This window comes from Mobula birostris, chromosome 27 (assembly GCF_030028105.1).
Source record: "Mobula birostris isolate sMobBir1 chromosome 27, sMobBir1.hap1, whole genome shotgun sequence".
NCBI lineage: Eukaryota > Metazoa > Chordata > Chondrichthyes > Myliobatiformes > Myliobatidae > Mobula > Mobula birostris.
In genome coordinates, this window is record NC_092396.1 from 19,922,959 (window position 1) to 19,935,815 (window position 12,857).

At 41.7% G+C, this 12,857-nt stretch overlaps 1 protein-coding gene across 11 annotated transcripts in view; it reads left to right on the top strand.

The window, feature by feature from the left end:
• Positions 1-12,857, top strand: part of LOC140188549 (pleckstrin homology domain-containing family G member 5-like) — a 110,982-nt gene that overhangs the window by 89,305 nt on the left and 8,820 nt on the right. For 10 of the 11 annotated variants that reach the window (XM_072244950.1, XM_072244943.1, XM_072244952.1 and 7 more), the window contains 4 exons: positions 7,620-7,769; positions 9,779-9,916; positions 11,246-11,365; positions 12,556-12,688. In XM_072244950.1, coding sequence (XP_072101051.1) covers positions 7,620-7,769; positions 9,779-9,916; positions 11,246-11,365; positions 12,556-12,688 — 541 coding nt within the window. The remainder of the gene's footprint in view (positions 1-7,619; positions 7,770-9,778; positions 9,917-11,245; positions 11,366-12,555; positions 12,689-12,857) is intronic. The other variant, XM_072244946.1, reaches the window with a different exon arrangement.

Sequence of the window (12,857 nt, forward strand, 5' to 3'; positions counted from 1 at the left end):
ACACGGACACACAGACACACAGACACACACACACACACAAACACATAGACACACACACACACACACACACACACACACACTCTGACACACAGACACGCCCATATATACACACACACAGTGACACACACACACCCATATATACACACACACTGACACACACACACACACACACACACACACACACCAGAACCGTTCACAGACTGTGGATCTGAAAGAATACCATGGTTACCTTGTTTATTTAAACAGTTGTAGACGAGCGTGGCCCCACAAAATCATTTCAGAGTCGTCCTCAACCAGACGCCCTGGATCAACCATGAGATCCGCAGTCAGCTGAGGGCCAGAACAGAGGTGTTCAAGTCTGTTGACCAAGAAAATTACAAGAGGTACAGGTGCAACTTCCAGAAAGCCATCTCATGGGTGAAGTGGCAATTCCAGACTAAACTTGAATCAACAAACGGTGTTCGACATTTGTGCAGGGCTTGCAAATTGTCACCTCTTATGAATTGAAATCTGATGGAATAGGCAAAAGCAGGGCTTTGCTTCCAGATGGCTAAATGCCTACTGTGCTCGCTTTGACTTTCAAAACGTGGAACAATCATCACGAACTCCCACATCTCCAATGATTTTAGTCTCTGAGGACGTGCAAGCAGCTTTCAGGAGGGTGCACCCACAAAAGCATCCAGCGTAGTTGGGAACCTGGCCAAATACTAAAGACCTGTGCTGATCAACTGGCTGGAGTGTTCACTGAGGTCTTTAACCTCTCACTTGGGCAGTGTGTGATACCACCTGCTTCAAGTATACCAGTGCCCAAGGAGAGTGTGGTGACCTGTCTCAATGACTATCACTCAGCAGCACTTACATAAACAATGATGAAGTACTTTGAGAGGTTGGTGATGAATCATATCAACTCCTGTCTGAGAAGCGACTTAGATTTGCTCCAATTTGCCTCCCGGAGCAACAGGTCCAGAGCAGATGCCATCTTATTGCCTTTTCATACAGTCTGGATAGCAAGGATGCATGCATCGGGATGCTCTTGATCAACTACAGCTCAGGATTCAATGCCGTCATGCCTTCAAGCCTAATTAATAAGCTCAAAGACCTTGGCCTCAATACCTCCTAGTGCAATTGGATCCTCGATTTCCTCACTTGCAGACCCCATTCAGTTCGGATTGACGACAACTTCTCCTCTATGATCTTCATCAGCACAGGTGCGCTAAAAGGCTGTGTGCTTAACCCCCTGCTCTACTCATTTTACACTAATGACTATGTGGCTAAGCACAGCTCCAGTGCCATATTCAAGTTTGCTGATGACACCACTGTCGTAGGCTGGCTCAAAGGCGGTGAAGAATCTACGCATAGGAGGGAGATTGAAAATCTGGCTGAGTGTTGCCATAACAACAGCTCCTCACTCAATGCCCACAAGACCAAAAAGCTGATTATTGACTTCAGGAAACGGACACCAGAGGTCCATGAATGAGCCAGTCCTCACTGGAGGATCAGAGGTAGAGAGGGTCAACAACTTTAAACTCCTGCGTTATTATTTCGGAGGATCTGTCCTAGCCCCAGCACGTAACTGCAATTAGGAGGAAAACATGGCTGCCCTCTGCTTCCTTAGGAGCTTGCAGAGATTGGGCATGACATCTAAGACTTCGACAAACTTTTATAGAGGTGTAGTGGAAAGTATATGGCTGCATCACAGACAGGTATGGAAACACCAATGGCCTTGAACAGAAAATTCTACAGAAGGCAGTGGATAGAGCCCAGTCCATCACAAGTAAAGTCCTCCCCACCAGTGAGGACATCTACAAACACTGTTGTAGGAAAGCAGCAACCATCATCAGGGACGCCCACCACACAAGACATGATCTCTTCTCGCTGCTGCCATCAGGAAGAAGGTACAGGAGAGACAGGACTCACACCACCAGGTTCAAGAATAGTTAATAACCATCACCCATCAGGCTTTTGAACCAAAGGGAATAACTTCACTCAACTTTACTTGTCCCATCATTGATACGTTCCCACAACCTTGACTTACTTTCAAGGACTCGTCACCTCATGTTTTAGATACTTATTGCTTATTTATTAATTATTTATTTCCTTCTGTACTCACACTGTTTGTTGCACATGTATGTGTGTGTATGTACATAAATATATGAATATATATGCAGGAAGTAAGTTTAGCCATAGTTGCCAATGAAACTTGTTTCCATTGTGATGCATCATATAGCTGCATCAGCCAATTTGCTCTTGCATGCTGCTAAGTACAGAACCAAAACAAAAAAAAATGCTTTCTGATATCTTGTACAGATAGGGAATTGTAACTGATACTGCACTGCAAACTTCTCAGCTCTGTGCCTTTCCGGATAACTTGATAAGAAAATTCGCAGTCTTGTTGTCAAATCCTCCTGAGTCTTGCCCCTTCCTGTATCTGTAACCCCTTTCAGTCTTAGGACTCTCTGTGAGCTTACAATTTTGCCTCCTAGTCATCCTTGATCCACCTCTACTGGTCATGAACTCTGGAATTTTTGCCCTCAACCTTTTCCTCGGTTGTCCTTTAATTGTCCCCTTTTCCTGGCCTTTGGTCATCTGTTCTGATATCCATTTAGTCAACATTTTATTATGTTTGATAATGTTCTTGTGAAACACCTTGGAATATTTTTGCTGTATTAAAGCTGCTACTGAAAGTTGTTGGAGCTCCCATATGTCCTGCTCACTTTATTCCCCAGCCCCCCCACCCCCACAAGCCTTGGATATGTTTCTTTCCCAACTTTCCTGTTGAAGTTCTGACATGAAGCTGTACTACACATCAATACTTCAGTCCACAGTGTGGTGCCAAGCTAATTAAGCTAATTGCACTTAATCCTTTCCGTACGCATGTGGTCCTTATCACTTCGTTGTTTGCATATTCGTGTATCTATGTAAGAGCTTCTTAAATTCCTCTATCATATATTCCAACACCATTACCCCTGGAGTTGCATTCCAGCCACCTTCTCCACACATATCCTGTGAACTCCCACCCGTCCCCCCGCCTCAGATCCGTGCCTTTTAGGGTTGACCGGGGAAGTCGGGGGCAGAAAGGTCCTGGCGGTCTATTATATCTATGCCTTACATCATTCTCTAAACTTTGTCAAGACTGTCTCCTCATGGCACGTGTTCTCTACTCCAGACAGCATCCTGGTGAACCTCCTCCACACCCTCTCCATAACCAAGTATAATTACGTTTGGTGCTGGATCCCAAGAGGGGGAATTTGGATAATGCCTATGAGATGGCTTTTTAGAGCAGCTTATGGTTGAGCCCACTAGAGGAATGGCAACTCTGTATTAGGTATGATGTAGTGACCCAGATCTGATTGGGAGCTTGAAGTACGAGAACCCTTGGGAGGCAATAATCAGAATATGATAGAATTCACCCTGCAGTATGAAAAGGAGAAGTTAAAATTGGATGTATCAGTATTACAGTGGAGTACAAGGGAACTTCAGAGGCATGGGAGAGGAGCTGGCCAAAGTTGATTGGAAGGGGATATTAGCAGGGATGACGGCAGAACAGCAATGGCTGGGAGCAATTTGGAAGGTGCAGTATGGATACATCCCAAGCACGAAGAAATATTTCAAAGAGAGAATGAGGCAACCATGACTGACAAGAGAAGTCAAAGACAGCATAAAAGCAAGAGAGAGCATATAATATAACCAAAATTACTGGGAAGTTAGTGGAATGGGAAGCTTTCAAAATCAACACCAAAAGTAACCATAAAGAGAGAAAAGATGAAATATGAAGGTCGGCTAGCCAATAATATAAGAGAATATAAAAAGTTTTTCCATTTATATTATATAAAAAGTAAGAGAGATGAGAGTGGACATTGAAAAATGACACTGGAGTGGTAGTAATGGGGCACAAAGAAATAGTGGATGAACTGAATAATATTTTGCATCAGTCTTCACTGTGGAAGACACTGGCAGAGTGCCAGAAATGCAAGTGTGTAAGGGTCAGAGCTGAGCGTCGTTGCTATTACTAAGGAGAAGGTGCTTGGGAAGCTGAGATGTCTGAAGGTAGACAAGTCATTTTGACCAGATGGACTACACCCCAGGGTTATGAAACAGGTAGCTGAAGAGATTGCAGAGGCATTAGTAATGATCTTTCAAGAGTCACTAGATTCTGGAATGATTATGGAGGACTGACAATCGCAAATGTCACTCCACTCTTTAAGATGGAAAAGAGGCAGAAGAAAGGAAATTATAGTCCAGTTAGCCTGACTTAAGTGGTTGGAAAGATGTTGGAGTCTATTATTAAGGGTAAGTTTTCAGAGTAATTGGAGGCATATGATAAAATAGGCCAAAGTCAGCGTGGTTTCTGTCAGGAGAAATCTTGCCTGACAAATCTGTTGGAATCCTTTGAGGAAATAAATAGACAAAGGAGAGTTAGTAGATGTTGTTTACTTGGATTTTCAGAAGGCCTTTGACAAGTTGCCACACATAAGGTGCCTCTCTATTTCCTGAGGAGACTGAGGTCCTTTGACATCTGTCGGACACTGCTGAGGATGTTCTACTAGTCTGTGGTGGCCAGTGCTATCATGTTTGCTGTTGTGTGCTGGGGCAGCAGGCTGAGGGTAGCAAACACCAACAGAATCAACAAACTCATTCGTAAACAACAGGAATTCTGCAGATGCTGGAAATTCAAGCAACACACATAAAAGTTGCTGGTGAACGCAGCAGGCCAGACAGCATCTCTAGGAAGAGGTGCAGTCGACGTTTCAGGCCGAGACCCTTCGTCAGGACTACCATTCATAAGGCCAGTGATGTTGTGGGGATGGAACTGGACTCTCTCACGGTGGTGTCTGAAAAGAGTATGCTGTCTAAGTTGCATGCCATCTTGGACAATGTCTCCCATCCACTACAAAATGGACTGGTTGGGCACAGGAGTACATTCAGCCAGAGACTAATTCCACCGAGATGCAACACTGAGCATCATAGGACGTCATTCTTGCCTGTGGCCATCAAACTTTACAACTCCTCCCTTGGAGGGTCAGACACCCTGAGCCAGTAGGCTGGTCCTGGACTTATTCCCTGGCATAATTTACATATTACTATTTAATTATTTGCGGGTTTATTATTATTTAATTATTTATGGTGTAGCTGTAACGAAAACCAATTTCCCTCGGGATCAGTAAAGTATGACTATGACTATAAGGTTACTTAACAAAATAAGAGCCCATGGTATTATAGGAAAGTCACTAGCATGGGTAGAAGATTGGCTGACTGACAAGAAGCAAAGAGTTGGAATGAAGAGGGCCTTTTCTGGTTGGCTACCAATGACTAGTGGTGTTCCACAGGGGTCGGTGCTGGGACTGATCCTTTTCACATTATATGTCAATGTTTTAATGAAAGAATCGATTGTTTTGTGGCCAGGTTTGTGGGCGATACAAAGATAGGTGGAGGGGCAGGTAACATTGAGCAGGGTGCGGAGGACTGAGCTAGCTCGGGAGGATCGGCAAAGATGTGGCAGAAGGAACAGTGTTGGGAAGTACATGGTCATATACTTTCATAGAAGGAAGAAAGTGTGGTCTACTTTCTAAATGGGGAGAAAATTCAAATATCTGAGGTGCAAAGGGACTGGGGTGTCTCCGTGCAGGATTTTCTAAAGGTTAACTGAAGGTTGAGTCAGTGACAAAGAAGGCAAATGCTGGCATTTGAAAGAATGGGAGGGGGAATCCCATTGAAACCTACTTAATATTGAAAGGCCGAGATAAAGTGGAGAGAATGTTTCCTGTAGTGGGGGAGTCTAGGACCAGAGGGAACAGCCTCAGAATAAAGGGGCATCAATTTAGAACAGAGATGAGGTAAAATGTCTTCAGCCAGAGGTACTGAATCTGTGCAGACAAAGTCATTGGATATATTTAAGGCAGAGGTTGGTAAGGTCTTGATTAATTAGGGTGTCAAAGGTTACAGGGAGAAGGCTAGAGAATGGGTTTGAGTGACATGATGGAGTTGCAGTGCAGACTTGATGGGTTGACACGTCTATAACAAGATATTTAACAGCCATTTATTTAAAAGTGCAACTTCTATAAAAACAGAAGTTTTTCTTTCTTTCTTTTCTTTTCAAATCTTTTTATTGTATATATATATATAGGAAAAATAACATGAGTACGTCGAAGTAACAGCACTTACCATGCCTCAAAACAAAGCCATCATCTTAAAGATTGAAAACAAAATTTTGTGATAACAAAAAAACCTACTGAGCAGAAAAGTGAGAAAAAAAAAGAACCCATTAGGTGTACAACCCCAGAGCTATGCATCATACAAAAAGCTTCTAAAGATAAACATCAAACTGCCAGCAAGAAAAGAAAATGTACTAAAAAAATTTACAATTAGATCGTGGAAAAATTATATCGATTAACTCAAATGATAAGAACGGGCAAATGAGCCCCATCTTTTCTCAAAATCAAATAAAGGTTCAAAGGTTCGACTTCTAATTTTCTCCAAACTAAGACATAGCATCACTTGAGAGAACCATTGTGACAAAATGGGAGCTGATGTATCTTCCACTTCAACAAAATGGCCCTCCTAGCTATCAATGTAACAAATGCAATAACATGTTGGTCAGACACAGAGATACCACGTCATATTTTGAGGAACTATTCCAAAAAGCACAGTTAATTTATTAGGTTGTAAATTAATTTTAAGTGCTTTAGAAATTGTTGAGAAAACCGACTTCCAGAACTGTTCCAATATAGAACAAGACCAAAACATATGTGTCAGTGTAGCTATCTCAGTTTTACATCTATCACAATGACTATCAACATTAGGAAAGATTTTAGAAAGTCTCTCCTTTGTCAAATGATAACGATGTACAATTTTAAACTGAATCAATGAATGGCTAGCACAAATTGAGGAAGAGTTAACCAACTTCAATATCCGCATCCAATCCTCTGTCATAAAGGTCAAATTAAGTTCCTTTTCCCAATCCTGTTTAATCTTAGATAAAGGACGCTTATCCCATTGTAATAATAAATTATAAATTCTTCCAATAGAACCCTTAATCAAAGGATTCATACTCATAATAGTATCTAACAGGTCAGCCTCCAATATGTAAGGGAAATTACTTAAATATTTTTGTGAAAAATATCTAACTTGAAGGTATTGCAGAAAGTGTGAGTAAACAGGTTTTTATTTGAAAAATGGTTCACATTTCTTGATTGGAATTATTTTACAATGAATGTATAAGGAGCTGATACCTAAATTTTATATGTATTGTTTCCAAACAGACATTAACTCTTTTATGAAATAGTAATTTTCTAAGAACTTTGAACATCATCCTCCCTCCCCTCCGCAAGAACCAAAACCGTGCATAACCAGATTTGCAGCAGTATTGCCAAGCAGGAGCCTGCTTTCTGAAATGTCACAGAGCCAGCCCGAAAATGATCTGGGAGCCAAGAGTGGAAAGAGTTCTATGGAGCTTGATTTACCGTGGCTCTGTGGTATTAGAAAAGGTAGAGAATGAAAAGGACAGAGAGAGAGAGAGAAAGAGAACAAGACAGTGGCAGAAGACGGAGAGTGACAATGGGTTCAGGAGAAATACAGTACTGTGCTATCCCTGAATAATTGCTGTCTGTGTCTATCGACAGTGGGCAGAGATGCACCAGCAGTGTAACCGGCTGAAGCTCAGTGACATGCTGGTCAAACCGCATCAGCGACTCACCAAGTATCCTCTGCTCCTCAAATCAATCCTGAAGAAAACAGATGATGCTTGTGCCAGGGAGGCCATTGTTAGTATGGTACGTACACTTTGGTTACGGTTATGTTTTGGGTCATGGCAAACATTTCAAACTTCAATTCAAGGTGATTTAGGCTATTACTGGGAAAAAGCAAAGTTTCTCTGTTGGGATGAGCACTGTTTAAGACAGGCTGCTACCAGTGTACTGATAAATTAAGTTACAGGAGCCACTCATGGACTATGCAAACATCCTAAGATTCCGGAAGGAAACCACTAAGCTTTCTTGGCAAAATCCACCAAATTCACAGAAAGAATAGGGAAATTATTATCTGTGTTCTCTCCCAGGCCAAGATCCTTGGCATGAAGCCCCTAATTATACTAAGTCACCTCTGCAGAATATTGTTTACATACCCAGGAGACTCTTAAAACAGTATCTCTATTCCAAAATCTTTTATAGGAAGAGATTATCTGGTACACAAAGGGAAAGTTCCAAAGATGTGTTCTAGGTCTCTTTGGAAAAATGTGACATTTGCACTGACATCTGAGAATCCCTGGTTCATGACTGCTCAAACTGGAGAAGGGGCGTTTGAAACAGGATTGAGAACCTTGAGTTTGTGTGTCAGATGTAGATAGAATTGCAGTGTTAATCATGAAGGAAGTGCATCAGCTCACCAGTTACTCATCTGCCAGGCCTATTCATAAAGTGGCCCCACATCGACCTAAACAATCACTTCAAAAAAATTCACAAACCAGAGTCACCTTGGTTCACAAATGACTGTTTAAAAAAAACAACTAAAAATGTGAGTGTTAAGGTGTGGAGAAGGTTATAAATTCAAAAAGGAAAGTCTGTCATACTTCAAAACAGTAATTTGGACAGTGAAAAACTTTTTATAGAGTTTAATGTGACAATAGAACCAAAACTTGGAGTAATAGTTAAAGATTAGAATTAAAATACCTTTGCTCAGTGAGATGAATTATTGTCACAAATAGAGAGAAATGGTTTGATTTAATATCCATTGGACAAAGATCGGGACCGAATAATATTAAATCTGGAATAGACAGATAAAAAGGGAAAACTTGAAGAGGAAAGGTGGGAGGTAGCCCTAATAATGACAGATAATATAACTGCATCAACGTGGAATAGCCTTGTGATTTTGGTTTGTTAAAGCTGGATGTGTAGTTTATACGAATGTAAGACAAGATGGGGTCTCAGACACTCAGTCACTCACTCAAGACAAGAAGTAAAATTGTATACAGTATATCCTGCCCTCCCACTCTACAGGCTAACTACACTAGCAAAGGGAAGAACTTTTTTTCTTGATGCAAGCCAAGTTTGCAAAATAAATAGGAAGTGGAGTTTATCAATTTGCTTGGGCGATGTGTCACAGAACCAGTTAAGGACAGGGTCATTTCCAGTCTGAATAGCTCTAGTATTTAACTTTTCCACCCTGGGAAAAGACTCTGACTGCCTTATCTATGCTCATCATAATTATATATACTTCTATCAGGTCACTCCCTCAGCTTCCAACACTACAGAAAACAATCCAAGTTTTCCCAACCTCTCCTTATTTACACGTACTCTCTCATGCAGGCAGCATTCTGCTGAACCTATTCTGAACCCTCTCCAGAGCCTCCACATCCTTCCTGTAATGCAGCGATCAGGACTACATGCAATATTCCAGATGTGGCCAAACCAAAGGTTTATACCGCTGCACATGACTTCCCTACTTCAATACCAAACACCCTGACTGATGAAGGCTAGCATGCTGTACGCCTTCTTTACCAAGCAATCTACTTGTGTCACTCCTTTCAGGGAGTTACGGACTTGTGGATCCCTCTGTACAGCAGTGTTTCTAAAGGTCCTTCCACTTACTAAATACCTTCCTCTTACATTTACTCTCCCAAAGTTTACATTTGACCTCTTCTTATCACATATGGGTTCCTATTTTACTCCAAGAGCCCATTGTGTACATCTATTTGACTATTTTAATCTTTCTGATTCCAGTGCTTTAGTTCTGAGGAATGTGTTTTGACGAGGTCTCTCCTCTGCCCTAAATTTTTAATCTCCAGATTAGTTCTGTGGAGAGTTTTATTGCACATGTGAATTCCCGAATGCGCCAAAGACAGGAGCAGCAACGACTGGCAGAGATCATCAGTCGCATCGATTCCTATGAGGTGGTGGATGGAAGCTCAGATGAAGTGGAGAAGGTAAAAGAGGGACTGAACCATCAGGAAAAACGATGACACAGACACAGGGCAGTAAATGGGCGAGGGACACAGGAAGAGAGAGCCTGAGGGAGAGGTGTGAAGGAGGCAGAGTGAGTGTGAGGAAAAGAAGGGAGGTTGGGAAGTTGAAGGAAGGGGGTGAGAGAAATTGAAGAGGATGCAGGAAGAGAGATTAAAGGGGAAAGGAAGTAAGTGTGAAGGAGATAAGTTAGTCAAAGAATGATGGAGTGCAAGAAACATGGAGGAAAATCCTGAAGGGCTGAGGAAGAGGCAGAACTGGAGAGGGAATGGGAGTACAAAGGAGGTAAATGGAATGAGAAGAAGTGGAAAGAAGAGGGAGTAGGAGGGAGAGTGAGGAAGGGAGGAGAGAGGAATTGTGAGAGAGAGAACTAGGAGAGTAGGTGAGTGGAAGGGAAAGAGGGAATGGGTAAGTCTGAGAAGAAGGAATGAGACAAAGAGCAAACGATCTTGAGGAGCAAAGTGTGAGAAGAGGAATAAGAGGATAATAAAAAGTAAGGTTTTCTTGAATGGGAAGAAAGTACAGTTTTACAAGTGAAAATGTGTGAGGAGCAACGCCTGTGATATAATGAAGCACAGCAAAATTGAAATGCTGAATTACTTGCCATGCATAGTTAGTATTTATTCGTTATAAGCCAGTCAAGGGTCAATCATATACGGTCTTGGTGTTTGTTTTTCTGGTCAATGTCATTACTACTCTATTACCTCCGCTCTGCTTTTCATTCCATGCAATTTCATTTATTGTTTCCTGTGAAATTTCTGTCAGTGTACCAAAACAAATGGTGCCTTTTCCAAGTATACTAATAGCATTACAATAAGTGTTATTGGGACTGCATCCATTCGGTGTCATATGCAAATATAGATATTTTCATAAATGTTCCATGACAACATCATTTGTAGAAGTTGTCATTTGAGAACCAAAGTATAAAATAAGATTTGTAAAGGCTCGAAATTGAAGGCTGTGCTCGATTTTGAGGGAGAATGCAACATTATAAGGCATTCAGAATGGCTCTGTAATCTGAGAACAAGTCTAAATACTGATGTATGAGGTGCTGTGATTTGACAGGGAGGTTAAAGGTGACACATTCCTTAGAGTGTAAGTTAGAGGAACAGTGTGCAGTTATACAAATAATTTCTTTTGAACGCGGAGTCACAACCACATTTGTGCGAATACTGCTGACTTTGAAGAAAATCCAAGAGGGGGGCAAGCACAGGGCCTCCAAAGACCCAGTGATAAAGCACACCAGTCCCTGTGAGTCTTCCAGGTTTTAACAGGTACTTTTGCTGCTATAGGTTCTGAAGAAATTCTGCCGCTTGGATTTAACAGCTCCAATGCTCGGGACGTCGCCTGATGAAACAAGGCAATTGCTGCTCGAGGGAAATTTGAAAATGAGAGAAGGGAAGGACAGCAAGGTGAGATTGACTGAAAGACAAGGAAATCTATGATTTCTGAAGGAATTAAGTCTGACTCACAGATCAGGACTTGTCTTCAATGGCTTCTGGTCCATCTCCTGTTGGCCACTCGTACATTCCAATGTTACTGAGTGCCTGAAAGCACTTGAAAGATTCTGTTTGCATGACGAGCTTCTGTCTTCCATCGTTTAGTGTTTTAGGGGCAGGAGATCTTTATGTTTCTCATTGTCCAGTCTTTCCAGCTCTTGACTTTCTGTGTGCAGTTATTGGGTTCTTTATGATTAGGATTATGAAGACACGTAGTCCTCTTTTATTGTCATTTAGTAATGCATGCATTAAGAAATGATACATTATTTCCTCCGGTGTGATACCACAAAACACAGGACAGACCAAGACTGAAAAAACTGACAAAACCACATAATTATAACATATAGTTACAAACAGTGTAACAATACCATAACTTGATGAAGAAGTCCATGAGCGCAGTAAAATTCAAAGTTTCTCAAATGTCCCACATCTCACGCAGACGGGAGAAGGAAGAAAAACTCTCCCTGCCATGCCGACCACAATCCGTCTCTGAGTCATCCGAAAACTTCGAGCTCTGATCAGCTCTCGGACACCGAGTACTGAGCGCCATTTCTGTCTGAACGATTCGACCTCCTTCTCGGTCGCCAAAAGCAGGCAAGGCCGGGGATTTTGAGGCCTACCCTCCGAAAGATTCCTGACCACACAGTAACGACAGCAGCGAGCGGGCGTTTCAGAAATTTCTCCAGATGTTCCTCTGTGCTTTCACGTCCATTCTCCATTTTCACGGTTTTAGTCTTTTAACTCTGTGAATGGTGGTTTATGGTTTCTCATTGTCCACTCTCTGGGTTTTTTGGTGTCCTGTCTCTTTATTTCATGGTGTCCTCTCACCAGGTTAGTTTGTGTCATATCCTTGGGTTTCTCAGTTTCTGTCTCCGGATATCTCAGTGTTTCAACTTTTGTATCTTGCAATGTTCAGTCTTGAGTTCTCAGCTTCTGATGCCTTAGTTTGAGTTTATGATTAACTATTTTTATGTTCCTTAGAGAGCAGGTTCTTGGTTGGTGGGCTGCATTGCTTCATGCTGTACTTGCCTTGACGAATTGTTTTGGGTCCTGCTGAACAGGCTTATTTATTATGATGATCCCACATACATTTCCTCTCACAGATGGATGTTTACTGTTTCCTGTTTACTGATATTTTCCTCATCACCAAACCTGTGAAGAAGATGGAGAAAACCAAAGTGATTCGGCAGCCGTTGTTCTTGGACAAAATTGTCTGCAAGGAGTTGAGAGACCCTGGTTAGTTTCAGTTTCGTCAAATCAAAATTGTCCTTTATTCCAGGTTTGGTGTATTTTGAATAGTATAACCTTCAATTAAATTTTGTAACTGAAGCAATTTTGGACAAAGAACCAGAGATGATATTGGGAAGTGAGGGAAGACCATGTTGAGAGTAAGCTTCTGAGCGAT